The sequence below is a fragment of the Microcaecilia unicolor genome, chromosome 3 (genome assembly GCF_901765095.1).
Source record: "Microcaecilia unicolor chromosome 3, aMicUni1.1, whole genome shotgun sequence".
In the NCBI taxonomy this organism is placed as follows: domain Eukaryota; kingdom Metazoa; phylum Chordata; class Amphibia; order Gymnophiona; family Siphonopidae; genus Microcaecilia; species Microcaecilia unicolor.
Window position 1 is genome coordinate 88,263,125 of NC_044033.1, and position 16,006 is coordinate 88,279,130.

At 41.8% G+C, this 16,006-nt stretch overlaps 1 protein-coding gene across 1 annotated transcript in view; it reads left to right on the top strand.

Annotated features, from left to right (window-relative positions):
• WDPCP (WD repeat containing planar cell polarity effector) overlaps positions 1-16,006 on the top strand; it is an 846,895-nt gene that overhangs the window by 521,789 nt on the left and 309,100 nt on the right. Inside the window, exon 13 of the mRNA XM_030196158.1 lies at positions 9,008-9,196. Coding sequence (XP_030052018.1) covers positions 9,008-9,196 — 189 coding nt within the window. The remainder of the gene's footprint in view (positions 1-9,007; positions 9,197-16,006) is intronic.

A 16,006-nucleotide genomic window follows, 5' to 3' on the forward strand; every position in this document is an offset into this window, starting at 1 on the left:
AAAGCAGCTAGAAATCTCTATGGATACCTTTTCCTTCAGCAGTTTTCCAAGTGTAAACACCCTTTTTGTCCTACGTATAATGCCAGATATACAAAGGGCAATTTTATAAACTGGGTACCCGCATTTACATGTGTAGAATGCTAGCACTTACATGAGTATGTGAGCACTAACAGGCCTCCTAAGCAAATGCCCCTTTTAACTTACATAGTACATATTTCCAAGGGGGACAGGCTTGTGAGTGGGACTTAGGGAGGCCTCCCATTTATGAGAGTCACTTACAAAATACAGCAAGTTACGCGCATACCTGCTGCCTTTAGCTACCCACTTTTATGCCAGCAGTGAGGCTGGTTAACTGAGAGGCCCAAATAGTGTGCCATTGAGATGGACATGGGGAAGCTACTTCTTGCACTGGGATTGGTAGCATGGAATGTTGCTACTATTTGGGTTTCTGCAGGTACTTGTGACCTGGCTTGGCCTCTGTTGGAAACAGGATACTGGGCTAGATGGACCATTGGTCTGACCCAGTTTGGCTATTCTTATGTTCTTATGTAAATGTTAGGCGTGCCAATACTGATGTGTGCTGGTATTCTATAACAAACCCTAGATACCTAGAGGCCTCAAAGCTCTTAAATGGAGGTGCCCAGTTCTAGAATTGCCTCCATAATGGGGTGTCCCCCTTATTCTATAAACTCGAGCGTACAATTTTGCAACTAGCACATGCAATTACATGTGCAAGTTATAGAATAGTGTCTAACTGAATTGTTTAAATGGGCACTAAGTGGGTTTAACTGCCAATAATGACCCTTAGGCAGTGTTAACACCAATTTGTAGTTACGCTTAGGTGCTCTTCTATAAACACACAGGAGATCCTATGACCTCTTTCTAATGATCACTGATGTCTTTCCCCCTCCGTTTCTATTGTGCATATTGACAGTTTTATATACATTTTTTGTTAAGATTTTAAAGATAAACAAAGTTGCTTTGTATAGTTATTTGTGTGCTGCAGGTCAAAAGTTTTTTCCTTTCTTTTCTTTTTTTATTGTATGAGTGCTTCAGAGAAAGGTAATGGTATCCCTGGTTATATCATCTCTCTATATAAAAGGCAACACCAATGTTCAATGAAGCCTCCAGCCGGAAGTGTGAAGGGGGCGAGATATCCCTATGAGTGTCTGCCCCGCCCTCTCTGTAACACAAACAGTCAGTGAAGGAAAACAGCAGAGCACGAAATCAAATCGCTGGCTCTGTAACAGTGAATGACTCAGAGGGGGGAGGGGAGAGAGGCCAGAGGGCAGGGACACACACACTCCCACATGCACACAGAAGAAAACCTTGCTAGCCCCCCCCCCTCCCCCCGTTTCATTTGCATCAGAAACAGGGCTTTTTTACTGAAGGACTCAGAGGGGGGAGGGGAGAGAGGGCAGAGGACAGGGACACACACACTCCCACATGCACACAGAAGAAAACATTGCTAGCCCCCGTTTCATTTGCATCAGAAACGGGGCTTTTTTACTAGTTGCTATATAATAGTCTGATTAGTGCATATGAGAATGTTCGGTTGGGGAGAGTTTTAATTGGGAGGTAGGTGGAAAAGAGGGAGAGTAAGAGATGGCAGAGGGGTTAAAAATAAATTTGATAAAATGCGATAAGACACAGTTATTGGAAAGGATATGACAGGCAAATTTTGAAATTTATGCTTGAACTTATTGTGGTGGTGTTGTATACTATATGGTATGCTGTTTCACTTAGTCATTGGCACAGCTCATGGATAAGAAACCACCATGGGTTTCTGTGTGTTATGTTTTTCGATGCATTGTAGGATGTCTTTCTTTGGACATGTTTTATACTATGCTTGTGTCTGATTGTGCCTAATAAAGAGAATTTTAAAAAATAAATCTGGCACAGACATCCCCTCTGAATTCAAGACACTTTGAGGCTCATTTTCAAAGTACATAGACTTACAAAGTTACATAGAGGGGCATTTTCAAAAGAAACATCTAAGTCGGAATTTGGACGTCCAAATTCCGAGGCGGGGACAAGGTCATTTTCAAAAAAGATGAACATCCATCTTTTGTGTTCAAAAATACCATGGATGTCCTTGGATTTGAACATTTTGCGATTTGAACGCCTTTGATTTTCAGCCATTTTCGAAACAAAGACGTCCAAGTTTAAAACGTCCAAAGTCAAGCCATTTGGACGTTGGAGGAGCCAGCATTTTTAGTAGACTTGTCCCCCTGACATGCCAGAACAGCAGTCGGGCACCCTAGGGGGCACAGCAGTGGACTTCATAAAATGCTCCCAGGTACACAGCTCCCTTACCTTGTGTGCTGAGCCCCCTCAACCCCCCCCCCCAAAACCCACTACCCCCAACTGTACACCACTACCATAACCCTTATGGGTGAAGGGGGCACCTATATGTGGGTACAGTGGGTTTGTGGTGGGCTTTGGAGGGCTCATAGTTTCCTGCACAAATGTAACAGGTAGTGGGGGGCAGGGCCTGGGTCCACCTGTCTGAAGTGCACTAAAATACTCCAGGGACCTACATACTGCTGTCATGGACCTGAATATGACATCTGAGGCTGGCATAGAGGCTGTCAAGTAATGTTCTTCAACACACCTTTTGGGGGTGGGAGGGGGTTAGTGACCACTGGGGCAGTAAGGAGAGGTCATCCCTGATTCCCTCCAGTGGTCATCTGGTCATTTGGGGGGCACCTTTTTGTGTCTTATTCATAATAAAAACACATCCAGCTCAAAACGTACAAGTTTTAGTGCTGGACGTTTTTGCTTTGCTCCATCATGGCGCAAAGATGTCCAAGTCTTAGGAATGACCAAATCCTGCCTTGAACACGCCTCCGATACGCCCCCTTGAGATTTGGACGTCCTTGCGACAGACTTCAAAGAAAGACGTCCAAAATGCGGTTTCGATTATACCAAGTTGGATGTCTCTGTGAGATGGACGTCCTAATGCCGATTTATGTCACTTTTTGGACGTCCATTTCTTTACATAGTAACATATGTAATTTTGTAAGTCTATGTGCTTTGAAAATGAGCACCTTTACTATTAAGTCCTGGTCATTGCCAGTCCGTTGTGAAGGATACTTCAGGGGTTCGGGCTGCAAGAACAAAGCTACTCACATCAACTCTAGTGGCAGTAGCAGATGAATCTTCCTCGTCAGTTGCTCTGCCCATACTGGAACAGTCCCATTTATTCTTGCAGAAGCTGCTCAATTACTTTGTCAAGGACTATTGTAAAGATATTCCAGGGGGTACAGTATAAAGATTAAGCTAGAGATGTGACTTTGGCACAGAGAATACCACCACCTTGGCAGGATTCAACCATATCTGTTTTATCTACATTGGATTTTGAATGACAAGATGGACGCTGTTCACCTCCATCTTTTCCTTGATCAAAGCATCAACAGAATGTTCTCAAAGATTATACAGATTCACAATACATTCCAAAAGTATACTCCCTTAAGGGTGAAGAGCTATCCAATTCCTCACCTCCTCCTACATGGAATTCTTCTCATTATGAGGCTATCTCTTACCCTAGGTTTGTGCAGTGAATGTCAAGGGACATTCCTTTTCCCCTACAGCAAGAAGCAAAAGCTACAGTTTTAATACAAGATGCAGTTTTCGAATATCTCTGTGATATCTGAATAAACTATGAAGAAATGGAAAGATTTTTCCAAGACTTGTAGACCACCTAGAGAAGATGCTCCTCTAAGAGGCCATGCTATCTGCAAGAACTACTTCTCATAAATTATATGTGGTGCAATATATTCACATTCTGTTTCAGAAAATACAAGATGTGAATAGGAAAATAGAAGGCATAAACAGAACTAATTATCATTTTCTCTGAGACAGATGAGTGTGGAAACTACCTCATCTGCTCAATAAGATGTCTTTGAGATTTAGTTTAGAATATCAGCATCAGCCATTGTCAATGGATGCCGTGTAAGGCTGCAGGCATCAGGTCTACAAGAATATGTGTATGTTAAGTTAGAAAATGCACCCTCAATGGGAGATAGCCTATTTGGTGAAAAAAAAAATTAAAGAAATTGTTGAAACCATCAAGCATCACTATAAAATTATGCAGAATCCTTCTGCTATAACATCAGAACCTTCATCAGTTCCTAGATGAATACTGTTATGCTGTTAACAAAATTGTAAGCTTTATGTTAAACTGTACCTGCAGTATACTGCCTTGTGTGAATCTCTTCATAAAGGCAGTTAATAAATCCCAATACATAAATAAATCAACACAGTATAGAAGAAGCTTCTCATTTTTAAAGAGAAACTATTTCCACTTTGCCAGATAAGCACAATAAGCTTAACATCACCAGAGAGAATGACGTCCAAAACAGACTGCCCTTGTTCAGCCCAGATAGCCTTCTTCTTTTTAACTAAATCATCTGGACTCTCAGTCACAACGATTTTAAAGCAACAGATGGCTGGTTGAAAATGCAGGTTTGGGATAAAGTTTAAGAGGGCACATGGTGAGAAGGACAGTGCTGATGCTATAAGTGCTGAACAATGGAAAGCTGGAGCCTCGGACTGGGTCCAGGGGCCTGCCACACATGTATGTGATATCATCATGTATGAGTGGCAGTGACGTCGTGGTCCGTGTAGGCGCATTTTAGCACCCGAGAAAATAAACATATAATTAATGTTTGGGGGGGGGGGGGTCCTGGGAGCTTGCTGCTTATGTGGGTTCCAGCACAGCATCTTGCTGCTTGTGTGTGTGGATTCCAACTCAGTGTTTTGCTACTTATGTGTGTGGGCTCCAGTGTAGCGTCTTGCTGCTCGTATGAGTGGGTTCCAGTACAAGCCTTGCTTCTTGTGTGAATGGGCTCCAGTACAAGCCTTGCTGCTTGTATGAACAGGTTCCAGTACAAGCCTTGCTTCTTGTGTGAACAGGTTCCAGTACAAGCCTTGCTTCATGTATGAGTGGGCTTCAGCCCAGTGTTTAGCTTTTTGTGTGACTGGGGCTCTTACTGCCATCTGTGCCTTATTTTTGGCTGCCTACAGCCACTTCTGTCCTCTGCTTGTGTGGATTCAGTAACCTAGTGCCTTATTGTAGGACTGCCTTCCAGAACCCGTTGGCCTACTAGAGCCAATACATTTTTACCCTTGTCCATTCCCAGTAGGATTCAGTCTATCATAGACCATCACCACAAACCAAAGGCTCACTGTCCGGAAACATAACAGAAACCTACCACTGTGCATGCCTTCCACCAGACATCCGCCTCCTGGGAGACCTTGCCCACCTCTCTGAACAGTGCCAGTAAGGGGGTACTACGGGTGGAAGCTAGAACTATCGCAGAATTCAAGGGAGAGGGGTGGGAACTAGATAGGAAATTCCCCTGATTATCTTTTTATTTGGACCTTAGTAGTTTTCACAGCCCTTGGACAACATACTCACTGACCGTAGGTAGGGTGCAGTCACCTACTTACCCACCTTAGGATGCCTACCTGACCGGGTCTGGGTCACATTAAGGTGAAAGAGTCTCCTTCTGATATACTACATGAGGGTGTATTTGGGTAGGATCTGCTTGTTACTGATCTCCCAAGTCTCAGTTGTTGAGGTACTGAAGGGAAACAAGCAACAATCTAGTTCTGGGAAAGTGTGTTTGATGTTTTTTTGTACAATTAGAAGAGTTAAGTTTGAAAGTGCTGATATGTTAAGTACATAAGTACATAAGTAATGCCATACTGGGAAAAGACCAAGGGTCCATCGAGCCCAGCATCCTGTCCACGACAGCGGTCAATCCAGGCCAAGGGCACCTGGCAAGCTTCCCAAACGTACAAACATTCTATACATGTTATTCCTGGAATTGTGGATTTTTCCCAAGTCCATTTAGTAGCGGTTTATGGACTTGTCCTTTAGGAAACCGTCCAACCCCTTTTTAAACTCTGCTAAGCTAACCGCCTTCACCACTTTCTCCAGCAACGAATTCCAGAGTTTAACTATATGTTGGGTGAAGAAAAAGTTTCTCCGATTTGTTTTAAATTTACTACACTGTAGTTTCATCGCATGCCCCCTAGTCCTAGTATTTTTGGAAAGCGTGAACAGACGCTTCACATCCACCTGTTCCACTCCACTCATTTTATATATCTCTATCATGTCTCCCCTCAGCCGTCTCTTCTCCAAGCTGAATAGCCCTAGCCTCCTTAATCTTTCTTCATAGGGAAGTCGTCCCATCCCCGCTATCATTTTAGTCGCTCTTCTCTGAACCTTTTCCAATTCTACTATATCTTTCTTGAGATGCGGCGACCAGAATTGAACACTAAGTTGCTAAGTTGAACAACTTATTGCCGTTCTAATTTACTGCAGCAGAATGATACCTGATGTTAAATACCGGATATTATTCTGCTGCAATATCGTCCTACCTCAGCAAATGGCACGCCATTAATGAAACATACTTGAATGCCATCATTTTAAAATTACTATTATTTAATAAAATATTGACTAATTTTTCTTGTCAAATCCCCTTTGTGTATGAAGTTTTCCTTGGAAACCCCATAGACCATGACCTTTCCTGCTGCATTATTTATAAGTGTAATTCCGCACTCCACCACCAGGAAGTTTGTTACAAATATAAACCTCACAGGTTTGCTATTGATTTCAATAGCGATTGCTGTTAGCCATCCCCACCGGGGGAGAAGAAGGGATGGCTTCAATTTTTTGACGTCATGCCGTCTCCTGTCTTCATGAAACCTCCTTGGATTCTCTAACACTGAGCTTTTCCACTCCAAGTGATCAAACTTTGGAAATGGTCTCAAATGAAAACAAAAGGTTTGCAGGAGAGGGGAAATTGGGGGAAGCAGGTGGTGGGTTGAAAGTGGTTTCATATTTGGCTGGAGATCAAAATTTTTATTGCCAGTTCATGGATTGCTATTTGAGAAATAATATCCTAGGGGAATTATGTGATTTTGTGAAATTCTACATGTCATCATAAATTATACGTAAAATTCTGCTAGTCCTCAGGGTATGATTAAAAAGGCATATTACTGTGTACTTTAGTGCACTGTAGAGTACTTTATTAAGGGCCTGCTATATACAAAACTATTTTCTCATAGCAGGGGTGTAGTCAGACAACACACTTTGGGTGGGCCTAGGCAAGAATTGGGTGGGCACCAAGTGTTCCCCCCCCCCCCCCCCCCAAAAAAAAAAATGATCTCCGCTCGTGGGAAAACGTTTCTTTCCACCTTGGCAGCAAGAATGCACTGAAAACTGAGCATGCGCAGATGCCGGTGTCATGGAGAGTAGCGTTTTCATTACCATCAGGGGAAAATCTTCAGCTGGCAGAGCTTGGGATTCCCACTAGTTACCACTAAACATGTACTACTGTTGGGTGGGCCTGAGCCATAAATGGGTGGGCCCTGGCCCACCCAAGCCCACCTGTGGCTACGCCACTGTCTCATAGACACAGAATGGGAGAAATTCCTTGTAAATCAGGCCTTTAATGAGGTAGTCAATAAAAAGTGTAAAGCTTAAGTTAATTTATTATGACTGGTACCTCACCTAAGTTCCTGCTGCCAGTAATGCCAGTCCCACTATGACTATAGAGTCCCACAGTGGCCTTACAACTCCCCTACCACAAGAACTGAAAAAAGGATTCAGACCCCTAATGATCATGTAAAGAAGCTCTGAGAACCAGTGTCCTCCTTCTCACTGTACTTATCCCATCCAATTCCAGCCAAAGTCAGTAGGGGACAGGACAGATCCCTAATTGCTCCTTTCCTGTTTGTGCCAAGGCTTCAAATGACATTGACTAGCATGACAATCTTCATGCCTCCAAGCGAGATGCCTCCAAGAATTTTCTGCTACATTATCTAAATGAGCTAACACTGAAGGACAGGAATAAATCTTCACAGACTTAAAATAAGATATTACTGAGAAGAACAGAATAGCACCTATTTCTCAAAGGAAGAAGCTTCTCTAAATGACCTTGTAATTGGGGTACTTGAAGAGAATTTCAGGACTATTTGAAATTAAGATGATCAAATAATTTGAAACCAACATAAATGGACTTAAGCATGGCATTGGAACTATATCTATCAATATTCAGGCTACAGTGATCAGCATTTTTAATATTCTGCCCACCGTAGACAGAATTAGCCCTGGATATTCATTGCCAGGTTATGTCTGGGCTCCAGCATTGAATTTCTGAGCTAATTTGGCATGTGCTAGCCTTTGGGTCTTTTATAAGTCCCGGCCAATATTCTGCCAGGACCTACATAAGAGTATTTGGCCCCGCCAAGATCCCACTTCCATCCCTGTGGAACGTAAAGAAAGCCTCCCTCCCTCCCTCCCATCCCTCCGGAACACGAAGAAAGCCCCCCATTTGTTATACAAGCCTTCCATGGTATTTACCCTATTATAGATTTTGGTATGACAGCCCTTCTGCAATATTGCTTACAAAATGTTGAAAAGAACCGAACCAAAGACAGATCCCTGTGGCACATACTAGTAACATCCTTATTCTTAGCGTGAATCCCATGATGAGATCTGTCCTTTGTTCAAAAGCTACCTCATTTTACTGTAATTTAGACGCAGTTGATATTTAATTGTCTTTATATGCTCAGCCTGTTTGTCTATATTTTTACATTTTAAATTATTTTTTCTTAGCAAATTTAGGGGGTTGTTTACTAAAGTTTAGCTCGAGTTGTCTGCAGCAGGGCTCACATAAACTGAGCCCTGCTGCAGATAACTCAAGCAAAGCTTTAGTAAACAAACCCCTTAGAACCAAACTCTGTTTTACCATGTTGAAATTCTAATTTAATATATTGTTGCTCCTAACATTGTTGTTATACTTTTTGCTGTTTTCTCCAGTATGATAAGTATGTTTCAGAAACATACATTTTGAATATTGGTGGTGTTATTTGAAATAGCACATTGTGGGTTTTAAAGCCAAGGCTTATTTATATAGAGTATGGATGATATTGTCTTCTATGTCCAATTCTCTGTGTATCATTGTAATTGGTTTCAGTATTTCTGAAACAGGTGCCATAACAAGAGGGCAACTGGGTCCTGTTGAGCTCATCCACCAGTATATTCGTTATGACGAGATCAATGAGGCGATTAACGTCCTGAGCAGCATGAACTGGAACACGATGGGTCATCAGTGTTACATAGCCATGAGTGCCATTGTTAATCACCTTCTTAAACAAAAGCTAACAGCAGAGAGAGAAGGTACGGATATGACTGTATTTCAGATTCCTTGTATTGATTTGTTTAGTGCCAGAGCTACAGGGGTTTCTCTTATTTGGTGTCTATGGAGAAAATACCATATAGGAGCCTTATATCTTAAAGAAGTTATTCTGGTGTCTACTGATCTGAAATTAAAGACTTGTTACTTAGAAAGTCAAAAGTTGTTATTCTCAGACATTAGTGCAACATAAATTATAAGCAATATTAAGATATATTCAAGTTTAAATATTTCTCTCCCACACTGATCAATATAAAATTCACACTGTTAACATAATATTTCCGATAATGGCCTTGAGAAGAATTCATCTTTTCTGTCCCAAACCTCACAAATACACATTTTAATACAGGCTGTAACAAGGAGAAGCAGGAGGCAATCTCTAGTTCCCTTGTTACCAGAAGCATAGCCAGGTTATGATGTCAGGGGGAACAGACCTTTTGTTAAATAGGCATCAGTGTGAAGCTGAAGGGCTGATCCACATAGGCATCATTTTATTCAAAATCTGTTTGGGGGACCGGTTGCTCCCCTTTCACCCCACCTAGCTACGCCTCTGCTTGTCACAGCAGTATAAGAAAGAGAGTTCAGAGAGGGCTTTTGAAGTGAAGAACAGTACCTGACAAGGATTAAAGAGAATCCGTTCTTGCAGGAAAAGGGGAGGGGAGGAGCCGTAATATTCCCTTATCTCTTGTTTGTCCTGTTTGTCTGTCCTAATTAGATTGTAAGCTCTGTCAGAGCAGGGACTGTCTCTTCATGTTCAAGTGCACAGCGCTGTGTACGTCTAGTAGCGCTTTAGAAATGATAAGTAGTAGTAGTTTCCTCAGGCTTAGCACATCAGTAGCAATGAGCCAAGCCAGCTGATAAGTTAAGGGGGAAGAGGTCTGAGTTCCCCTGGGATAGGATAAAATACTACCTTATCCCTGAGAGAGAGGGGAACAAAAGGATGGACCAGGAACAGGTCCTCAAGCTGCCTCCTGCACAAGAGAAGAACCCATGGATTGGTTACCTTTTTTCAATAAAAGCAGCACGGAAGTGTTTCCTGAACGAGGTATCCCCCTCATTCTATAACAGTTCATCTAAACTTAGGCGGCATATTGTGCACAAAAGCTATTGAGTACTGGCACTTACATTTGTGACTGTTAACAGTTACATGAATAAGTGCTAGCTGGACGCTTACCAGTATTGTTACTTTAGTGCACAACTCACCTAGGACCAGATACTATACATGGCGCCTAAAAAGTTAGCGCCGAAACCCCCCCCCCCCCCACGCTTAGTGCTATTCTATAAACCTCGCTTTAAGTTAAACGCGGTTTATAGAATAAGCATAGTGCCTGTTCCTGTGACTAAAATTTAGCCGCAGCCATTTACGCTAACTAAAACCTGGTGTAAATGCCAGTGCCTAACTTAGGCGCAGATTGGGTATATTCTATAACAGTGCATGCAGTTTTTAGGAACGCCTATGACCCTCCCATGGCCATGCTTCCTTTTGAAATCCGTGCATTAGAATTTACATGCACCACTTTACAAAATATGCTTAGCAAGTTGCACGCATAAATTCTAATTAGTGACAATTAGTATCGATAATTGCTTGTTAGTGGCCAATTATTGGTGCTGATTGACTTTAAACAATGAAGTTATGCCATATACAGAATGCAGGGGTTAGTGCATAAATGCAAAGGATCCTGGCATGGGTGTGTCTAACAGTTCCGAGTGTATCTTATAGAATACTCTTAGTTATGCGCTCAACTGCTGCATTTAGGCACACATTTACACCTACTGTTGACATGGCACAACTAAGCGCACCTAAATGTTGGTGCATAAATGCCAACATACACTAGTATACTATAACCGAACCTGGGCATCCAGAGATGCCGTTATGGAATTTGCACTCAGCATGCTGCATCTTGGCACCTAACTTTTGTCACCCTTTATAGAATTGCCCTCTTTGTGTGAAACTGTGAGAGGCAGAAGGGAGGGGGAGGGAGGGGTTAGTCAGGCCAGAGGAAGAGTCCTATGCTTGAAACCTTTAACGAGGACTAATGTGCTACAGTCCTTGATGAAGATTTATTTTACTGGACTCTTTTATACAGGAATATTTTACTGAACTCTTGATAGAGGATTATTCTGTTGGACTCTGCTTGGAGGATTATCCTTGCTAAAACACTTTATGTAGGATTCTTGCTGTTAAGGACATTTCATAGAATTATTACTGCTGTCTTCATTGCCAAAGACTATCCCTATGGTATTCTTTCTGAGTGAGTTTAAGCCTGTATTCCCTATTATTATGAAGGATTAATAGGTACAGTTATTACTGACCATTATGTCTAGTGTGTGCACTACTACCGATTATCACTGCTGTATACACTACTGAGAATTATCACTGCTGTGTTCCTTTCATGGATTATTGTGGATAAAATCTTTTGCTTTGGATTAACCCAGATTTCAAGGATTTGTGCAACTAGGACCCTCAGAAAGTTAGGGCACACTCAAGCTATTTCACTACCCACTGTCAAGTGACAGCGCCACACATAAGGCTGGCAAGGCCCACTAATAAAGTATAACTGTTATGTAAATGATGATTTGTTCTTGAAATGACTCTCTGTCAACAAGCAGGATGATGTATTAGTCATACCAGTGAGAGTGATATGATCTGACAATGCTGGAATGGAGTAGCTCTATCTAAGTTTAGAAACAACTAGAAAATGTTTCTCAGCATGTGCATACCTTCCAACACCCCATGCTCCTGTGGAGGCACTTCACTGCCTTTTCTCAGTTTGGCCAAAAAATGTGTTTTAGGTAGCTCTCTCATCCCCTTGGCTTAACAGCTAAAACTAATTTTCCTTTTTTCCTCCTAGTTGTACTTTTGTTTTCATTTTCTGCTGTTTCTCCAAAACCAGAAAATACAAAAAGAAGCTAATTTCTTTTCTTTTTTTTCCCCCAGGTTCATTGAGTACAGCTTTCTTTTTTCATGGGTTCATTGAGTACAACTTGACTAACTGTCCTACGAAATGTTCAAAGACAAGCTAGGTTTTAAAAGGTGTCCTGCGTTTAATAGGAAATTGACCATAGGAGTTGATCATGAGTTCTTTTTTGGTCTGATCCATAGTAAGAAAAATGGTTGTAGTTGCTGCAGATTGCCTGCTTCATTAGCAGGCTAAAATTGGCAGAGCTTCTGGCAGTGAAACGCTCTGCCACAAAGAAGCAGCAGCAGAATCACCAGTTCCAACATAAGAGCATAAGAATATCCATACTGGGTCACACAAGCAGTGGCTTTCCCATGTCTGTCTCAATAGCAGACTATGGACTTTTCTTCCAGGAACTTATCAAAACCTTTTTTATACCCAAATATGCTAACCACTATTACAACATCCGCTGGCAGCGAATTCCAGACCTTAACTATTCTTTGAGTAAAAAATATTTCCTCCTATTTGTTTTAAAAGTATTGCCATGTAACTTCATGGAGTGTCCCCGTCTGTACAGTTTGAAAAAGTAAACAATTGATATCGTGTTTTCCCATTCCACTCCACTCAGGATTTTGTAGACCTCTATCATATCCCCCTTCAGCAATCTGTACTCCAAGCTGAAGAGCCCAATCCTCTTAAGAGGAGTTCCATCCTCTTAATCATTTTGATAGTCCTTCTTTGAACTTTTCTAATTCTAATATATCTTTTGAGATAATGGTGACCAGAATTTCATACAATACTCAAGGAGAGGTTGCACCATGGATTAATATAGAGGCATTATAAGTGACTTATTTTCTATCTCTTTCCTAATAATTGCTAACATTCTGTTTTCTTTTTTGGCTGCTGCCGCACATCAAGCAGAAGATTTCAACATTGTCCACGATTACACCTAGATCTTTTTCTTGGGTGGTTACTCCCAATGTGAAACCTAATATCAAGTAGCTATAATTTGGATTATTCCTCCAAATGTGCATCATTGTGCACTTGTCCACATTAAATTTCATCTGCCATGCCCAGCCTTCCAATTTCCTAAGGTCCTCCTGCAATTTGTCACAATCTGCACATGATTTAACAACTTTGAATAGCTTTGTGTCATCTGCAAATTTAATCACCTCATTCATTGATCCCATTTCCAGATCATTTATAAATGTTAAATAGCTTTCAGGAACACTCCTTCATTTAGGGCTCCTAGTGCGTGAGCCCTTACCACTAGGTCAATGGGTGGCGGTAAGGGGGCTCAGGCCATAATAAGTGTGCACTAGTTTTAATTTCAGCACACACCCATTTCTCGTCCCATTAAAAAAAAACCTTTTTCCCAGCCGCAGTAAAAAATGGTCCAATGCATGTCTAAAAGACGCGCCCACACTACCACAGGCCACTTTTTACTGCAGCTTAGAGAAAGGACCCCTGAGTGAATTCCTTCAAAAAGGCAGCAAGTAAATCGTAATAAATAAATAAATGATGGACTTTGGCAAAAGCTTTCTGAAAATGTAGATAAACTACATAAACCAGCTCACCTTTATTCACATTTATTCATAACTTCAAAGAGATGTAGCAAATTGGTAAGGCAAGATTTCCGTTGGCTGAATCCATGCTGACTCGGTCCCACTGAACCATGTTTGTCTATGTGCTCAAAATTATATTCTTTATAATAGTTTCTACCATTTTACCCAGCACTGACGTGAGGCTTACCGATCTGTAATTCCCCAGATGACTCCGGAGCCCTTTTTAAAAACTGGATGCAAAGGAGAAAGATGATGGACTTGATATACTGCCTTTCTTCGGTACAACCACTGTTCCCTCGAAGCTGAGTGGGAATCCTGCAACTGAAAGTTTTTAGTCACTAGGAACAGGCAGGTTCCCTGGAATCCTGCAGAGCTTACCTGTTCCTCATTATTGAACATAGGAGTGGAGGAGTGGCCTAGTGATTAGAGTGGTGGACTTTGGTCCTGGGGAACTGAGGAACTGAGTTCAATTCCCGGCACAGCCAGCTCCTTGTGACTCTGGGCAAGTCACTTAACCCTCCATAACCCGCCGCATTGAGCCTGCCATGAGTGGGAAAGCGCGGGATACAAATGTAACAAAAAATAAAATAAATGATAATGAAACAGCACCCCCACACACACACACACTGGTAGGACTGTAGGTGGAGGACTCCTGCTCAGTGATTACAGCCGTAATGGTTTATATATTCTATTCAGGTACTTTCTCTGTTCTTACTGGGCTCACAATCTGTTTTCATACCTGAGGCAAAGGAGGGTTAAGTGACTTGCCCAGGGTCACAAGGAGCTGCAGTGGGAATTAAACCCAGTTCCCAGTTTCTCAGCCCACTTGCCAGTGGCATACCAAAGGCGGGGTGGTAAGGGTGCTCCGTCCCGGGTGCACGCCGCAAAGGGGTGCAGGGAGCAGCCGCATGGCTGTCGGCTCTGCCGGTTCCTGCTCCCTCTGATGTTACTTCTTGTTCTGGAGCAGGGAACCAGCAGAGCCAACAGCTCAAACTGCTCCCTGCACCCCCAGGAGCTGATGCGCCGGGGGTGTGCACAGTGCTGATCTACACTGGGTGGCTGCCGATATAGGAATGCCAGTGCTCACTTACCTAACAGGCTATTCTTCCACGAAAGGATTGGTACAGAATTTCCATGCTGATGTCCTAGCATAGAATGTGCTGACATAGATCCTTCACACTGAAGTTTGGAAGTGAATGTTGAGCACTCTGGTCTTGGTGCAGATGCCATCACTTTTCTAACTGCAGACCTAGTAGCATTGTCAAATAAGAGAAAAATCAAGATGACATAATAGGAGGACTTCTTAAGAGCTCAGATGGCCAGCTTCTAAATTGTACTTAAGCACTCAATCGAGTGGGGGTCTTACCAGTGAAGAAGCAGAGGAAAACTTCACCAGAGGATCTAGTAACCAAAGCAATGAGACATCACCTTCCACGTTTCTTTCTAATCCTACTGCAGCATCTGCTCAAACTAGCATATTGCTGTTTTCAAATGATTTTGGTATAATTGCAGAACTATATTATTATTATTGTACACTTGATATACCACCTTTCTGTAGTAAAAGTGGTTTACATATGCTATTTTTACAGGTACTTTTTTTTTTTTTTATTTATCATTTTACTTAGTTACATTCACATTTATCACATAAATGTAAGGAAATACAAAAATTAATATAAAGGAAAAAGAAAACATTTTCTCTCATCAATATTATAATAATTGTCCACAATTGGGGGATCCAAGATCAGGAAAACAATCTCAAAGAAAAGGTTAATCTTACAATTCATATTTTGAGAGAGGAAGGTTAATCGGTAATTGCAGCCAGTACAGTGGTAACTAAAGGAAGTTGCTGCAGAGGTTTCTTCATCTGTTCTTTTAAACAGGTACTTTTTCTGTCTCTAATGGGTTCAAAATCTAAGATTATTTGTACCTGGGGTAATAGAGGGTTAAAAGACTTGCCCAGGGTCACAAGGAACTACAGTGGGAGCTGAACCTGGTTCCCCAGGATCTCAACCCACTGCACTAACCAATTAGGCTTTTGCCTCACAGAAGTCTCTGCTTACCTCACCTCAGATCACTCCAGCCCAAAGGTCACAAGAACCTTCTCTATATCAAGTGGATTATGTGTTACCTATAGTCTTTCTGAATCAGAAAAGAAAGCTTATCCTTATTGTTCCAAACTATCTCTGAAGAGATTTATTTATTTATTAGCAATCATAGGATTCAGTAGATTCTCCTTATCTTTGAAAATCTCCACTATAGCACAGGAGGAGTTGTCTACTGGTGCACAGTCAGGCTTATTTTCGAAAGAGAATGGCGCCCATCTTTCGAC